The sequence below is a fragment of the Callorhinus ursinus genome, unplaced genomic scaffold, assembly GCF_003265705.2.
Source record: "Callorhinus ursinus isolate GAN/ISIS: 27379988/994484 unplaced genomic scaffold, GSC_fseal_2.0 scaffold17, whole genome shotgun sequence".
Taxonomy (NCBI): Eukaryota; Metazoa; Chordata; class Mammalia; order Carnivora; family Otariidae; genus Callorhinus; species Callorhinus ursinus.
Genome location: NW_027397079.1, coordinates 40,923,553 through 40,941,971, shown reverse-complemented (window position 1 = coordinate 40,941,971; position 18,419 = coordinate 40,923,553). Strand labels below are relative to the sequence as shown.

Genomic DNA, 18,419 nt, shown 5'->3' with positions numbered 1-18,419 from the left:
TGACTATAAATATCAAAGTCAATAAAAAGAAAGGAAGATCACAGTTTCTCATTCTGATGTTTTATAAGGTGTTAAATCATTCTTTCTAAAGCTGAAATCAAAAGCTTCCAAAGAACAGCAGCGTCATTACAAAGCTTTTCTGTACTACAAAAGCAACAGTCCTCATCTGAGATGAAAACTTAAAATTCTGCTGTTAAAGGGAAAGTCGGATCTTCACATCAAAGACTGTTTCCATAAACTCCTAAAGCCAATAATTTAGAGTGTAATACTGGCACATATTCACAAGACCACCAAGGCCTTAGCATAAACAATCCAACTGATGGCTTAGATGCTCACAATACGAGTTCAGAAAAATCTACTGAGCTGAGACATGACTGCAAATGAGCATAAGTACACACACTACGCTGTAGGTTAAGAGTCACACTGAAAAGAAATGCTTTATTTGCAGCTTTTATACTTTATATTGTTACCAGCCATACAAACATATCTGCTAAAGTAATCAGATGAGAGTACGTTCTACGAGGTCAATTTTTCTCTGAAATGTTTCTATTCCCCAGGAGCATGGTTTTTACTGGCAACCTTGAGTATAAGCCTTACACAGAAAGACTGAGCTTTTAGAATGAATCAGACAAGGACTAAGAGAAACAGTATTCATAAAAACTTAGAATCAATACAAATTTCTCAGGCTGGTGAAACTGTGAGAACACAAAGGATTACTGGATATCAACAAGGGTTCTTTCAACGATTTTTCAATGATATAGGCAGAAACTTTCTGTTTGAGTCAATTGAAGAAACACTCATTTGAATAATAAAATTATCTTTTAGAAAATTGATTTGGCAAATTGAACAAAGATTGTCTAGCAGAATTCACTGAAAATCTACTTTAAAGAATAAATAAAAATAACATAATTAGCATATAAGTTGTTTTTATGGAAAGTAGCTTCTGAAGTCCTTGAAGTTTCTTAAAACAGCATGTAATTATAACAAATGAGCACATCTCCTAAAATTTAGTTTACTGATTTAGGTATAAGCATAAGCCTTATGCCCTCCATAAAACTTCTTTAACTTCCAACTTCCACAATTACAAACTAAGGGTAATTCATATCATGAGTCACAATACTTGAAACTCTAGAGTTCTAGAATTCTATGAAATACAACAAGATTCAGGCCAGCCTCTCTCTAGACTTTTAGATGAGGATGAATGAACAGAATTTAAATTCCTTTATTTTACATGTTTATGCATAATGCATGTCTGTATTACTATAAAATAAAAAGATTAATTTCTTGTGCAAAATCAGGCAATGTATCTATGATTTATAGTAAAATAAATGAAAAACTCTTGGCCTTAGAAATAGGCCTAAGGAGCTGAAGATTGTTTTCTTTGAATATACTATGTTAAATTAATAGATAAATCTTTAAAAAAATTAATTAGTATCAATATACTGTTGTTAATTTACATAGAATAAGAACTTGGAGGTGTCAAGGTACTTAGAAATCAAGATTCTTACATTACAGATAAGGAGACCTCTTACTGAAAAGCTAAAGGATTACAGGTTCTGCAGTAAAATGCCTTATATTATTCATATTCCAGCTCTGCCACCCATTGTGAAATCAGAGGCAAGATACCTACCTGTCGTATTCCTTGGATAGTTTCTTCTTTTTATTTATAAAATGAAGATGATAATGATATGTACCTGATAGGGTTATTCCAAGAATCAAATGTATTAATATACTTAAAACACTAGAACCATCCCTGGTACGTAAGAATTCAAAAATGCTGGGGATTATATAATCTATGGTATTTATTAGTGAATATATCTGTAAACCCGTGAGTGTCAGTAAATAATTTACTGAAACTAGGGACTTTCATTAACCCTACGCTCAAAAAGAGTTTCAGAGGATCACCAAAAACCCCTAGGGCTCCCTCCTGTGATCATCAAGGGATTGTGTTCACTTCTAGGGAACACACATCACAAAGATGATAGCCACCCAGGTTATCCCCAGAGCAAGACAAGCAGGGTATTAGGATACGGACATACTGTCACATCAACAGAGGTGGAAAGTTGGGAGTGTTCTGCTTTAGGAGGTAACTTTGCAGAATCATAAAAATAATCTTCAATTATTAGAAAAGTCATCAAATAAATAAGGGATTAGAGTTATCTGTTTCTCCACAGGCAAATCTGTCTGCTTATCAGAAAAAAAACTTTTTAAGAATCTAAGATTTCTGATGATAATTAAGCAACTTTCAAAATTTTGACATAAAAATAAGATGCCACTTTTCAAATACTAAGGGATGATTATGCTGAATGAGGAGTTGGACTAGATGACATTTTAAAAAAATCTAAGAATCGCAGAATATTAGAACTTGAAAGGAACTTCAAAGTTATCAGGTCTGATGGCTTAGTTGTCCATTAGAATCACCTGAAGAGCTTTAAAAACAATACTAACCCCATCCAGGATCACTTAAAATCAGAGCTTTCTCGGGGTAAAGGCTATTTTGATTTGTCTTGTGTTGTCTTTATAATTCTCCCAGATGATGCTAACACAGTCACAGCTGAGAAACAGTGCATTAGTTCACAAATGAGAAAATTAGGGCTTACTGCTAGAAAATGGTAGAACTATCATTTGAACTCAGGGATTCTGTTGTGCTATTCTGTTGTTCTGTCTTTGATTGATCTTAAAAGTCCTTCAGTGTGAGATTGGGAGAAGGACAATGCAATGGGAATCAGGAAATCTGAATCCCTGACATGGGTCACTGGCAAAAAAACAGAACTGTTAATTCCAGACCCTAGCATCTGCATCACAGACTATTATCATGACTTGACAGTAATCAGTTTTGCATGTCATTTCAAAATTAGAGGCAGCCTGGCAGGTGGGAAAACCATGGCAGTGGGGAACAGAATTAGCTTTACTCCTCTCTATTCTGTTTTTGCCTCACCATATTGACTAGGACCTTGAATAAGTCACTATCTCCCTGAAACCCATTTTCTCATTTGTTGATGGAGAGGGCTCATCAGAATCATATCACGAGTGACTTCCTAGCCCTAACAATCTATGACTAAATAACATCCATGTTGTCAGAACCAATATGTTTTACTACATGTAGCTGCTTTTTTCTGGGGACACAATCCACCAGGTGGTACATTTGAATCCACACAGTAATCATCCTATAAGGGGATCTATCATACACATTAAACATTAAATTTTAAAAATTCTACTCATTATTGGATATCTCAATTCCATCATAGGTTAAACCATAACATGAGTAGGTCTGAATGCCAAACTGGTACCTTACTCAGCACCAAAATGAAGACTCATACTAGTTACCAGAACAGTGTCTGAACAGAAGGGATATAAACATCACACAGGTAGAAGCGTTGATTATACATTTAACGAACTGATCATGTTCCAGAAATGGTCTTCTTGGATTGCTAAAAAACAGACAAAGGTAAGCTTTCTAACTACCTCTTCTCTCTCTCTCTCTCTCAAAAAAAAAAGTGTTCTGTAAGAAATTCTAGTCATTTTTTCCCCCTAAAATTGTCTTAATATGTCTATAAGACAAAAACAACCATAAGAATGATTTTCTTTTCCTTTTAAGAACCTCTGGCACCTGCCAGAACAACTCGGACAAAAGACTGACTTTTATTTAGTGATTCAGTTAATAAATAAGTTCAACGTTAAAAAATCATTTTGGAAGGCACATATGGAAAAGCAGGAAAAATTCAAGTGGATGAGAATTTAGCAATAAATATCTTTAAGAAAGAAAATACTAAGCAAATGAAAAACTCATTTAGATTGAAAACTATGCTCAGCTATAATCGGTAACAGGGAAACATATGATTCTCCCAGCAGAAATAGACTTTAGGCAATAAACAAATCTTTGTGCAAGAAAGAAGACTGGGATATATAAGGGAAAAAATGGGTGTTCCTATGCTTAATTATTAGTTATAGGCTCACTGTTGAAATACCATCAGTATTTAAAGAAACAGAGGGCTGGGCAAACCTGGAAAACATCAAATATAAATAGATTTGTTTGAACTCTATGGTGAACCATAAAATTTCCTAAAACATCTGTGTTTTATTATAGGGTTGGAAATGAAGAACAGGATTATGTACTCCAAAATTTATTTTTTAAACTTCCATTTATCATGTGTCTAATAGTTATAGAAAGAGGCCCATTTTATAAATACCGTCTGCTTTTTGCTTATTAATAAACAGTCAGATTTCTAACTTACCCTATTTTTTAGTAGCAAAAAAATAAAAACCAAGTATTTTTAATTATGACTAGATGAAATTAACACTATTAGCTATTTTTATTTATTTTTAAGATTTATTTACTTGACAGAGTGAGCAAGCGAGCACAAGCAGGAGGAGTGGCAGAGGGAGGAGGAGAAGCAGAGCTTGGTCCCAGGACCTGAGCCGAAGGCAGACACTATTAGCTATTTTTAGAACATAGGTTCTTTCCAAAAGAATTTTCAAGATACCACAAATAACGTAACATCAAATGTGGGCTAAGAGACTGCTTGGTAACTTTCTTTTTCATGAAAACGCTCAGAGAAACAAAACTGCCAGCTGTTAGATGTCAGCCAAACACTGCAGAGCAATGGTGGCAGGCCGGCCTGTAGGAGAGGTCCTCAGGCCACCTCCACAGTGGCTCCCATGTTATTTCTAGGCACCAACTCCATATTCATATAACACGGCCTTGCCTCCTTGTCCTCTGTCCCCAGCTCTGATCTCCAACTGGACTGATGACCCGGACAATGACCCTGGTTCCAGGCGGACAGCTCCTGCTGTGTTAACTCACCCTGGATCACTCCCACACTGCTTTTACTGGCAGTGGGTGTTGGCAACCTACTCACTCCTCAGAATCTGACCTCAGCTCTACCTTTTTTTTTTTTTCCCCCACTTCACTCCTTCTCCTCAATTCTGACAGCTGGCAGTGACCTTCTCTTGCTACAAAGACAGGGATGCCTTGGTGTTTCATGTGTAAAATTCTCAAGTAAAACACATCACACCTTTAGTCCCATTCTTTTTTTTTTTATTATGTTATGTTAATCACCATACATTACATCATTTGTTTTTGATGTACTGTTCCATGATTCATTGTGTGCGTATAACACCCAGTGCTCCATTCAGTACGTGCCCTCTTTAATACCCATCACCAGGCTAACCCATCCCCCCACCCCCTCCCCTCTAGAACCCTCAGTTTGTTTCTCACAGTCCATAGTCTCTCATGGTTCGTCACCCCTCCAATTTCCCCCCCTTCATTCTTCCCCTCCTGCTATCTTCTTCTTCGTCTTCTTTTTTTTAAACATATAATATATTATTTGTTTCAGAGGTACAGGACTGTGATTCAACAGTCTTACACAATTCACAGTGCTCACCATAGCACATACCCTCCCCACTGTCTATCTCATTCTTAAGGGACTCTTTCAGCAATCAAATCACTGCACTCCTAATAAAGCAGGGAAAGTGTCTGAGTGACCCTGAATAAATCTCAATTCCTCTTTGAGCCTACCTTTAATAGTTCCTCAGTTTCCTCATCTAAAATTTCAGGGACATCAGACTAGATAACCTTTTAAAACTACCTCCAGCTCTAATAAAATTGCCCAGGTATGCCTAATCTCCGTGAAATGGCACCACCAGGCATCCAGAAATCCTCTCTTTCACTCATCCCCAGATCCAAATGAACAAATTATTCCCTCTATTCTTGACACTTGGTCTACTATTCCTCCTAATTTTGCTTAAACATTGCTTTAGCCTCCTCTGTGGAGCCAATCTTAACCTTCCCACACCTTCTAGCTCCCCCAGGGTTCAGTACATCTGCTTCAGGGCTCTCCCAGTGTCTTCAATTATTCTGTTGAGTGTGAGCTTATCCTCCAGAAAGATGTTCTGGCACACAGTCAACAACGAATGAAAGAATGAAATGATGAAAGAAAACTTACAATAAGAATTTTCAGGTCCAAATATACAAAAGGGACTTAGGTAATATATTTTTCACAATTTTTCTCATTTTTAAAATTTGACTGAAGTAATATTTTCTGCTGTTTTTTTTAAGTATTAGAAAACAAAGCACTGAGCAAGAAGTAGATTAGAACAAGTAAGGTAGGGTGGAAAGGTACTAGTTATGAGCCAGAGGATGTGCTAAACATTTTGATATACATGATCTAATTTAATTCTTATAACAACTGTTCAAGGGGATATAATGTTATCTCCATTTTACAGTTGCAGAAAGGATCTTCAGAAAACTTCAATAATTTGCCCAATGTCACAAAGCCAGTGAGTGGCAGGGTCAGAACTACACCCAAGATGATGTGACTCCAAAAGTCCATCGCTCTTTCCCTAGACTTGTTACTATCATGATCCCACCTTCATAGCACTGGCTCACATGAGCTGTGCCCACTACAGCTAGCCGATTTTATCTCATATTAAAGTATTTAGGAAAAAGCGGGAAAACCCTACTGACATTCCAGCTGTGCTATTCATGTACAGACTCTACATTTATATGTGGCCACTAGCTATATATACCAGTACCTTTAAAATGTAATATTGTAAAACCCAATCTTGTGCTAAGATGATCTACCAGTACCTTATCCACAAGCACACTGCATTTGGGGATGCCCTCTCTTATCTATGTTAAGCTCCCCAGAGATTGCAATATAATAATATGGGCTTCAGTGCACTGCATCTAATTTTATCATAAAAGAAAAATTCTCTGCCATCCAGTTACCATGGATGAAACCGTGACTGTTGCAAACAGAAGAAAAAAGCAGGTGGAGTCCTGAAGGAAAAGTGAAACGTAAATGAAATCTAAAGGATTTTTAAAATAGCAGGTCAACCAATATTGTATACTTGAACAAAAATGTTTAACAAAACCAGGAGGAAAGAGTGTAAAAACACTACCAAGAGTCAAATGAGGAAAATATGCTTTCAACATTTTCACTTTTTTCCCTTGGAAAGCCTTAGTGATTCAAATTTGAGAGGTCTATTATAGGGAAGATATTAAAAAGGAATTACAAATGCAAAAGAACAAGCGCATTTTACCTTTTATTCTAATTTCTAGAAATAGTCTTCCCATATCCCTGGAATATACTTATTTTTGAGATTTCATCCTAATTCCACCCTGTGATCCTTTTAGAAACCCAGTACAGTCTAAAACTACAAAGACAGATGTACCTGAATCTGCCGCATAGACTTGTACAGATCAGAGTGGTCAAGCACAGAGCCCTAGCACTATAAAGAACTTCAGAACATCACAGGTACTGAAGCAAGAATGAAGGGAAAAACAAACAAACAAGAAACACAAACCTTCTTAACCACAAAAAAGATGACATCATATCCAAAATTTGAGTTAAGGATATTCTTCAAAAATGTGAAAATGTGTAGTTATTTACAAGTTATATACATATATATTCTATCTATGCTGTATACAAATATAAATGGCTTTTGTTATCATATCAGTGAATTCTGGCTTACACTGTAACTCAGGTGGGCCACCACTACCTAAGGATCAAAAAGCAATTCATACCTATCCTATTTTTAACTATAAGCCTAGAGATTATATCATTTTGGTACTCTCCTCCAGAGTTTAATCATTCTAATAAAAATTACCAGAACTACTTATTTCTGGCTAAATTCTACAATTTAGGCCTTTTGGGTTAGATCCCACGAAGACAAAAAGTTGGTCACATTCATCCTCACAATAACCTTCCACAGCCTAGAATAATCAGCTAGAGCCATTAAGTTCTTCATTTTCCAAGTCAAGAACCTTGTTGCAGGGTATTAGATACTGACTAGCTTTACATGGCCAAGAACAGAGTCAAACCTCCTCTACTTTCCAACAGAAGAGAATACAAGTCATATGATCTTGAAGACTCATCTAGAATGACTAACCAATTCCTTTAGCCTTAGAGATAGTTTCCATTTCTATTAATTATTTCTATTTAATAATTTTTATTTAATAATTATTAATAGCAGGCTTCTTTTAAAAGCTGCTGTATACACTTGTCTAATTGTACACTTTATGGAAAATACATTTTTAAAGTTTAACTTAGAAAGTGCAAGTTCCCTAATTTGCCAACCTCCTCTAACACCACCACCATTAATGCATTAGTATCTGATCTTTAATATTCATACATATGTTTTTTAATAGACTTTATTTTTTCTTTAAAGATTTTATTTACTTATTTAGAGAGAGAGAGAGAGATAGCATGCATGAGCAGAGGGAGGAGCAGAGGGAGAGAAAGAATCTCAAGCAGACTTGGCGCTGAGTGCAGAGTCTGACACGGGACTCAATCCCATGACCTCAAGACCATGACTTGGGCTGGAATCAAGAGTAGGATGCTTACAGATTCTTGGTCTAGCCACCCAGGTGCCCCACAATTATTTTTAACAGAAATGGCATCATTTGATTCTTAATGTTATTTTGGGTTTTTTTTCCATTTATTCTTAGAAAATAAAAGTCCTAATATTTTAACAATATTATGTGCTAAGTATTATCAGCACAATTTACAAGGATTGTCACATTTAATCTTCACAGCCAGTCCATGTACTTATGTACATACTATTATTATTCCCAATTTACAGATGAGGAAACTGGTGAACTGAGAGAAGAGAATAATCTGCCTAAGGTCACAGAATCAGTTTTAAGTACTGAGGAGGGGATGAAAATCCACATAGCCTCAATCAAACTGTACACTCTCAACCCTTCACCATGACATACATATCAGTACACATAACACTATGTGGTTCTTTTTAGTAACTATATTAATTATATAAGTATAACATATAATTAATTACTTATGTTACTTAATCCCTTACCAATGGACAACTGCGTTATTTTCAATTTCTTGCTTTTGTAAACAATGCTGCAATTAATGTCCTTGTACACACATCTTTGTACATTTAAGTACCCAGCATCTTCTCTTTTTCTTTTGAAATAATTCTAGACTTACAAAAAACTTGTACAAATAGTACAGAGAGTTCCTATATGCCCTTCATCCAGCCTTCTCCTAACGTTAACTTATAAAACTGTACTATAATGGCCAAAACCAAGACATTAATATTGGTATGGTATTATTAAGTAAACTATAGACCTTATTTGAATTTCACAGGTTTTTCCATTACTGTCTTTTTTCTATTCCAGGACACTATCCAGGATCCTATCATCCACTTGGTAGTTCTGTTTTCTTTGTCTCTTCTAATCTGTGATAGTTCTGTCTTCCATGACCTTGATACTTCTGAAGAGAACTGGCTATTCTGTGGAATATTCCTCAGTTTGAGTTTGCTTGATGTTTTCTCATGTTTACACTGAGGTTAGGCATTTTTCAATGGATATTTATTTTGTTCTATGGGGTATAATCTAATATTATCGTTTCCTTGCTCAAATTATTCCAGCTTTGACCTTGGGAGTCTCTCCAGGTTGGCCCAGTTCTTTTGGCCTGCCCCCGAGATGTCCTAGGTTCCCCTGTATTTTCCCTGTCCCAGGTCTAGAGTCAAACACTTCTCCAAGGAGCCCTGGTTCTTTTTATGGTGAATAATTAGAAACCAAGGTCTGGATCCTAGGAAGGTCACTGCTTCTGGATCCGCTCAGCAGGCAGAACTAGGAAATATCTGTATGCATACTAACCCAGCACATGCACACCCAGCTACATTTCTGTGTCTGTACATTAAAAAACTATAAATTTATAGTGATAACTCTAATTCCAATCTAACACCCAAAGGGTTTAACCCTACCCCTTTCCCTAAACTGTAATGTCTTTCTCCTATAGAGAGAAACCTGTCTCTTATCATCTACAGTTTATTTGCTTATTTGTTTAATCCTAGTAATAGTTTCAGAACTGCCAGCTGATGGCCTCCTTTGCTCATAGGAAATAATGTGAAGTTTATAAACATACCAATTTTTTAATGTTAAAAAGGGCTTCTCAAAAGCAAATATTGCCAAATAATTGTTTCTTAATAATAATAATGTAAAACACATCATAAATCAGAGTTTGGCCTTTTCATAAAAATATATGTGGGTACCTGCAGAAGTACTGACACCATTTACTGGAGGTTAACAGCACTGGAAAAATCCTTACAGTGAGCTTAATTAAAAGTATTCTAAACAAGGAAAATATAGGAACATAAGAACTTGAAGAAGGTACCTAAGAGAGTTTCTAAAGGTTTAGTTTTCATGTATCTTTAATTCAATTTTTCCTATTTAAAAAAAAATGTAACTGATGTAGTAGACAGGCAAAAAAAATAGACACTCTCAAAGTCAGTAGCATTATGGAAATATGAAGAGAAAGAAATAAGTGAAAGTAACTGCAATCTCTTAGAACTGTTAGAAAATATACCTTAGCATATAAAAGTGGGAAAATGAGTGGAAAAAGATGAAATCAGAAAAGAGTTCTCAGTAATTCTGAATATGAAAGCATGGGGTTTTAATCAAAATACCAGAAGAGGTCCTGGCAGGATGATGACAAGAAAAAGACTGCAACATGGTGAAGTAAGCAGTGCTTCCTTTGCAGGTGCTAGATAGCTAAATTAACTACTGTATGAATAACTTATATCCTCTTTACTCAGAATGCAGAAAGCAACTCCAAGAAAAAGCTATTTCTCCTCTCAAAGCTAGTAAAAAATGACACAGAAGAAGAATGGGTGTCCTTTAGCAGGACTCCAACCATCATGACCACCGCTTTAGTTTGGGTGGAGGTTGGAAAGAGAAGGAAAGAAGACAGACACTGGCAAGAGCTAGGAAGAAAAGTCTGGAAAGACTCCAGAATGCTTAGTATGTACCAGAAGTTTACAGAGCTAGCTGTGCTGGTCTAATTATTCTAGCTTTTATGTACACATCCTTTAGAAGGCTGAATAAAAATGACCATAGGCAGTTATATCCTTTGTATTTTTAAAAGGTTGGCAGGAAGTATTCTAAAACTTTTTATATAGATGAGTGTGTTTCAACATAAAAATGTATACACAATCTTTTCTAAAAACATAAATAGGGGCACCTGGGTGGCTCAGTCAGTTAAGTGTCTCTTAATTTCAGCTCAGGTCATGATCTCAGTGTTGTGAAATCGAGCCCCAAGTTGGGCTCCATGCTGGGCATGAAGCCTGCTTATGATTCTCTCTCCCTCTGCCCCTCACCACCCCCCCATAAATAAATAAATAAATAAATAAATAAATAAGGTAAAAAGAAGATAACTGGTACAAAGAACTTAAAGCTTATAAAAAGGATTTTTCCTTTATGTGATATTACTATAAAAAACCAGTGGATAATGATGCAGTTTTTAGATAGATGCCACAGGGCCACGGCATCTCTACACAGAAGCTGCAATTGTACTCACATTTTATCATCCACCTATAGCAGTATAAAAAGTCTACTAAAAATGGTCAAGAGTTAAGTATTGTGGGGAAATATAAAGGAAGAGTGGTTTACTTTCATGGAAGGCCACAATCCCCAGGTTTTCCTCAGTAGACTTGGAGTTCTAAAAAATTTAGAAATATGTAAATAATTTTTTAGACTTTCATATGTAAATCTACAGGGTTCTAACAACAAAAAAAAGCCGACACAAAAGTCACATTATAAAATTGCCCAGTCCTTTTAAAAATGGTATTTCTACACGTTAGATGTGTAACTTTTTGATATTCCTATTTTACTCTAATCTAAAAAAAAACTGCTTTTATGCTATAGTGGTTCAAATAACTCACTGTAAATAACCAATACACATGGATTGACTTCATGGGATAAGGGCTGTTCTAAGTGCATCACACATTGTCACCTTTCCTTTCTCCACACTGGCACTTAAACTATTATCCCCATCCAGAGTTCTCGCTCCTATTCTAGCTCCATAGACTCCATAAGAACCACCTTTTAAATGACAACTAAATTCCACTTCCTCAAAGGAGGTTTTCCAATGCTCCCTAGGTGGAAGTCACTTCTCTTTATTCCACAGCATTTTATAGGTAATTCTCTACTGTAGACAGAATTCTAAACACGCTTACTTCTCATTCCCTAGGTACTGCTGGGAAGGAACTGTGCAGATAGATAGAATTAAAGTTATTAATCAGTTGACTAAGGAACAGGAAGATTATTCTGGATTATCTGGGTGGGCCCAATTTAATTCTACGAGCCCTCCAAAACATAAGAGGAAGACAGAACAGTCACTCAGGAGATGTGCCCCCCTCCAAAAAAAGAGCAGAGGAGAGATGAAGCAGAAGGGAGGTCAGAGAGATATGAGGAGTGAGAAGGACTTGAGCCATCGGTGTTGGGTGTAAAGATGGAGAAAGGGGACCAGAAGCCAAGGAATGCAGATGGCTTCTAAAAGATGAGAATGACCACTGGCCAACAGGCAACAAGGAAATGAGGACCTCAGTCCTACAACCACATGGAACTGATTTCTGCCTGAATGAGTTTGGAAATGGATTCACCCTCAATGCTTTCAGAAAGAGAGGTAAGCCTGCCTATACCTTGACTTTGGTTTTGTGAGACCTGGAGCAGAAAAATTCAGGTCAGCCCAAACCTGTGACCTACAAAACAGTAAGATAATCAATCTGTGTTGTTTTAAACTGCTGCGTTTACAGTAAATTGTTACAAGAGCAATAGAAAACTAGTATGTTTTCTTTTGTACTTTATCCTACTCAATATTCCTTCATATCTCAGTGGACAACAGAAACATCTGAGGAGCTTTTAAAAATGCACATTGACCCAGAGATTTGAAATCGATGACAGGGAGGAGAGAAGTGCTGGGAGAAGACATCAAGATTTTGTTTACAGCTTCACAAGTGACATTTTCCCCAACACTTTTTTTTTTTAATATTAGCATTACCACAGAAAGTTCCCGCCTGCCCATTCCTAGGATATTCCCACTCTCACATCCCCAATTTTATTTTATCCACCATAGAAGAGTTTTGCTTATAGCAGAATTTCATATATAACCATGCATTGCATACATTTGTTTATAAAGTTTCTTTCATTCGTGATGTGTGAATTGGTAGGCCATTCCTTTTTACGGAATACCACACTGTATACCACAGTTTATCCATTCACCTGTTAACAGACATTTGGGTTGTTTCCAGTTTGGGGCATTATGAATAAGGTTACTACAAATATTTTTGTAACACAGGTTTTCATTTATCTTGAATTGCTGAATCATAGAGTAAGCGTATGTTTAGTTTTATAAGAAAGTTCAAGACCTTACTTCAAAGAGTCTATATTATTTTAATAGTTTCCACCTAAGTGAGAATACATTAGTTGCCTATTATTTCTCCTCTCACCTCAAATGATTTTAATGTGTAGCCAGAGTTGCAAACCACTATGTTAAAAATTCCTTCAGGGAAAGATGCATGTCTCACTCATCTTTGCTTTCCCTAATATATTTAGCACAGTCTTTACTAAAGTAGAAACTCATGAATCCTATCAAATTTCATCTTAATCCAGTTTTTTACTTTTGCCATACATGACAAATCTATTAAGTATGCCTTTTATACCTAACCACAATTACTGTATAATTTTGAGGAAAGCATTTCATACTTTATAATCATGGGTCCAATATTTGTTTTCCCTACCAAATTCTGAGCTCCATGAAGGCATAACCTGTATCTGTGTTATTTAAGGGCTGCACCCCAGAATCCAGCAGAGACTGGCCCACAGCAGGACCTCAATGAATATGCTTTGGAGAAAGAAAAAACTCTTTCTCCTAAGTATTCTGTGTGTTTATTTAAATCAAAACAACAAGGCACAAGTCTCTACTCTAGGAGGGTCCTAGGTCTATAGGCTCTCAATATTTGGGGGACCAAAGATCCCTCTGACAATCTGATTAAAACTATATGGATCCCCTTGCTCTCTATCACACACACCCAAAAAAGATGGAATTATGTATACAGTCACACAGATTCACAATTCTGCATATAGTGTCAAGTTGTTCACATAACGCTCACAAAGCCAATCCATGGACTGAAATCACTGCACTGTGTTTTACATAAAACTGCAATAATTTCTTTCACAAGTATTTGTTGAATATCTGATTTGTCCTAGAATTACACTAGGTATAAAGATACTGTGACCAATAAGACACAGTCTCTGCTCTCAAGAATAGGGTCAGAGAAAACAAAACAAAAATGAACTATTGGGACTTCATCAGGATAAAAAGCTTTGACACAGCAAAAGAAATAATCAACAAAACTAAAATGCAACCTAGAAAATTGGAGAAGATATTTGCAAATGACATATTAGATAAAGGGCTAATATCCAAGATATACAAAGAACTTATCAAACGCAACACCCCCCCAAAACCCCATAAAATCGAGTCAAGAAATGGAAAGAAAACATGAACAGACATTTCTCTAAAGAAGACATACAAATGGCCAACAGACACATGAAAAAATGCTCAACATCACTCATCATCAGGGAAATACAAATCAAAACCACAATGAGATACTATCTCACACCCGTCAAAATGGCTAAAATTAACAACTCAGGAAACAACAGATGTTGGCAAGGATGTGAAGAAAGGACAACCCACTTACACTGTTGGTAGGAATGCAAACTGGTGCAGCCTCTCCTCAAAACAGTATGGAGGTTCCTCAAAAAGTGAAATATAGAGCTACCCTATGACCCAGCACCTGGGTATTAATCCAAAGGATATACACACAGTGACTCAAAGGGGCACTTGCACCCCAATGTTTATAGCAGCAATGTCCAGTTGCCAAAATACAGAAAGAGCCCAAATGTGCAGTGATAGATGAATGGATAAAGAAGATGTGGTATATATATGCAATGGAGTATTACTCAGCCATCAAAAAATGAAATCCTGCCATTTGCAGCAACATGGATGGAACCAGAAGGTATTATGCTAAGCTAAATAAGTCAGTCAGAGAAAGACAAATACCATATGATTTCACTCATATGTGAAATTTAAAAACAAAACAGATGAGCATAGGGGAAAGGAAGGAAAAATAAGATAAAAACAGAGAGAGAGGCAAACCATAAGAGACTCTGAACTATTTGGAACTGAAGGTTGCTGGAGGAGAGGTGGGTGGGGGGATGGGGTAACTGGTTGATGGGCATGAAGGAGGACACTTGATGGAATGAGCCCTGGGTGTTATATGCAACTGATGAATCACTAAATTCTACCCCTGAAACTCATAATACACTATATGTTAACTAATTTAAATTTAAATAAAAATTAAAAAAAAGAATAGGGTCAGGGAAAATGGATAAGGAAAATGTCACACACACTGGAATATTACACAGCCATAAAAATGATGACATCATGCCATTTGATACAACATGGACCTAGAAAGTACTATGCTAAGTGAAATAAGCCAGTAAAAGAAAGACAAACACCACATGATTTCACTCATGTGGAATTTAAGAAACAAAACAAATGAACAAGGGGGAAAAAGAGACAAATCAAAAAACAGATTCTTAACTATAGAGAACAATCAGATGGTTACCAGAGGGGAGGTGGGAGGGATGGGTGAGTTAGGTGAAGGGGATTAAGAGCACACTTATCTTGATGAGCCCTGAGTAATATATGGAACTGCTGAATCACTATATTGTACACCTGGAACTAATGTGCAACACTGTATGTACATTAACTACACTGGAATTAAAATTTTTAAAAAATGAATAAATAAAAACAAGACTCAGAACTATAAATACAGAGAACCAACTGATGGTTGCCAGATGGAGAAGGGTGTGGGGTTGGGTAAAATGGGTGAAAGGGAGAGGAATAACTAAGCCACAGGAATAAAAAGCAGAACATAAGGAACACAGTCAAGGATACTGTAATACCAATGAAATGGGTCAGATGGTAGCTATACTTGGGGTGAACATAGCATAATGTATAAACATGTCAAATCACTAAATTGTATACTTGATAATAATGTAACATTGTATGTCAACTATACTAAAAAAAAAGAGGGAAAAGGTCATACACAAACAATGAGCTATAATAAAAATTCAGATATTCTCAAAATCCATAACTCTTTTCAAATATGTCTTTTTTTGCCTATGTTTATAACATATGACTAACAACCTGAAATGCAAACAACGCTTCAAAGTAATATTTTAGGTACACAGATTTGTCTTTGATTTATGTTTCTACAAGTGAAAGAAAACAACGTATATATGTTGCATTCTTAAAGAATAATTGCTTCTGATTGCTTCTAGAATTAAGCAACCACATGGTAAACTGACTTGCCTAGGATTAAGTACTGACTTCCCTTAGTGCTCTTCTTCAAATGGCAGTGTGTTGAAATGAACATATTAGTTTATTTATCTGAAAGTATCAGAATTTTCAACAGGTAGCTGAGATGATGAGGGAGAACTGCAGGAATGTATAGGGGTCAAGAGGAAAGTTTGTGTACCTACATCATCCAGGAAACACATCCTTGTGAAGTCTGGGAAAATGCTGTTTCCTGGTGTTTCTGAGAAATCAACATTACAGCACAAAAACTATACTGCTATCTGTGAAAAGTTTGAGGGAAGGGTAAATGTTAGAACTACTAAAATAAACAAAAAGCTTTAACAACAAAAAAAACCCAACATTGACAGGGAATGGAGTTCAAAAATGAGTAGAGAAATGAATTATTCTACAATAGTGGATTTTCTGATGTAAGCTAATTTCTTTAAATGCCAAAATCTTTACAAAATAGTTTTGTTGGGAATCTTTCTAAATCTATTTCACATTGTCTCCTTAAACTAAATAAGCATAATGCAACATTTTTGATGACTCATTAAGTACAACCATTACTCTGATGTGCCACATAATAGAGCCATTCTGAGCACCTACTTGACTACCTAGATTTGCCTGTCCTTTGTCAAAACAACTCCAGCTGTTCCATTTGGAGACCCAGTACTTTTTAAGGTTTCCTTTTCTCTCCACCTTCTTATCAAATCACTTCTTGCTAATGTCCAAATAGCTAAAAGCACTCCCTCCAACTTCATCCTTCTAATTCATGGCTAACTGAGAAAATAACAAAATTAAGTTAAATTTTCAACTAAAAAATTTAAGTAACAACCAAAATATTTGTGTTTTATGAAGTTTGTTTTAGAAAAATCAATTGAATGTGGCTATTACTTTGCCAGTTAAGAGCTGGTTCTTACTGGCAGGTGCCCAGCCAGGCCATAGTTTGAAGCAGCTGTTTGTGTATCAGTATCTGCCTGTGTCTGCGTGGCCATTTGCTTAGGATATACCCAGAAAGGAGATTAGGGCAAAAATTTTGAAGTAAAAGTTGTGGTTATTATTAAAAATAGGCCACAAGTCAGGGTCTGAGTAACATTTTAAGGTTTGTTACACAGACACTATAACATCCATTTATTCTGGCTGTTCGGAGTTCTTATTTTAATTTTGTGTTTTCAACTTACTGAGTCTTTTTCAGACAACTGACCTTTACATGAATAAACCATTAATACAACCACAAAAATTGTTTTCCTTTATGACATTTTTATTGTACAGCTAAAAATGCCTTTAAATTAAAATTTGTTTCATTGTATCCTTAATGGATAGGTAAACACTGTGTTTAGAATACATATTTGCTGATAGTTCATTTACATTGGATTGCAGCCCTCTTAAAGAAAAAAGTACATCACTCCTAAGGAACCCATCCCCGTGTGGTATATCATAAGCAAAAGGAGAATGGTTTAAATTCACATGTGGCCCATGACATTCATATCACATGTTTATACTTGAGTGAAAGGAGCAGCAACCTTGATGGATAATGCTTTAAAACATCTCTAAACATACAATCTAACTTCCATAGATACATCTGAATATGAAATTCTGTAGCACTCCTTCATGATCATATTAAAAATAGAATCTCTCTGGGAATCATTAATATTCCATTAAAGTGCCCCTACTGATTACTACCTCCCCTACCCAAACTTCTTTCCTTTTTTTTTTTTTTGGTTAAAAATCTGTTTGTACTCTTTAAGCAGCATCTGTTCTGCCAAAATGTTCTACCAGACTTGTTTTTGATAATTTTTTTTTTAAAAGCATGGGAAGATGATTTGTGGATATTCAGCTACTTCAAAGTATTATCCTCATTACCGTCACCATGTTTCATTCAAGGTCTGAACCATACAAAAGGCAGCATCATTACTCAGTCCATGACGAGCACATGACTGGAAGCAAAGCATGCTTCTAGATCTCCATGGGGAAAGCAGAAGCAGAAACACACCATGAACTGTTCATCACAACTCAGCTTGATTCATTTTACTGAAAAAAGCAATATTCCATATTTTAAACAAGAACCTTTAGAGCTTTTCTCTTAAAAAGCTTGATAACACAGCTTTTCTCTTTAAAAGCTATCCTGCTTTTGTATCAGGATAAGCATCTGAGCCCTTTTCCTCCATAGATACTGTTGCTACCAGGTTTCCATGACCTTCTCTCTGAGAGAACTCACCTACTCTAGGCAACAGTTGATGCTCTTTT

At 36.0% G+C, this 18,419-nt stretch overlaps 1 protein-coding gene across 14 annotated transcripts in view; it reads right to left on the bottom strand.

The window, feature by feature from the left end:
- Nucleotides 1-18,419, bottom strand: part of PSD3 (pleckstrin and Sec7 domain containing 3) — a 706,817-nt gene that overhangs the window by 269,524 nt on the left and 418,874 nt on the right. Inside the window, exon 1 of one of the 14 annotated variants that reach the window (XM_073902627.1) lies at nucleotides 18,036-18,059. The exons of the other annotated variants lie outside the window; for them this stretch is intronic. Coding sequence (XP_073758728.1) covers nucleotides 18,036-18,044 — 9 coding nt within the window. The 5' untranslated portion in view covers nucleotides 18,045-18,059. Of the gene's footprint in view, nucleotides 1-18,035; nucleotides 18,060-18,419 lie in introns of those variants that run through there. 14 annotated transcript variants of the gene reach the window in all.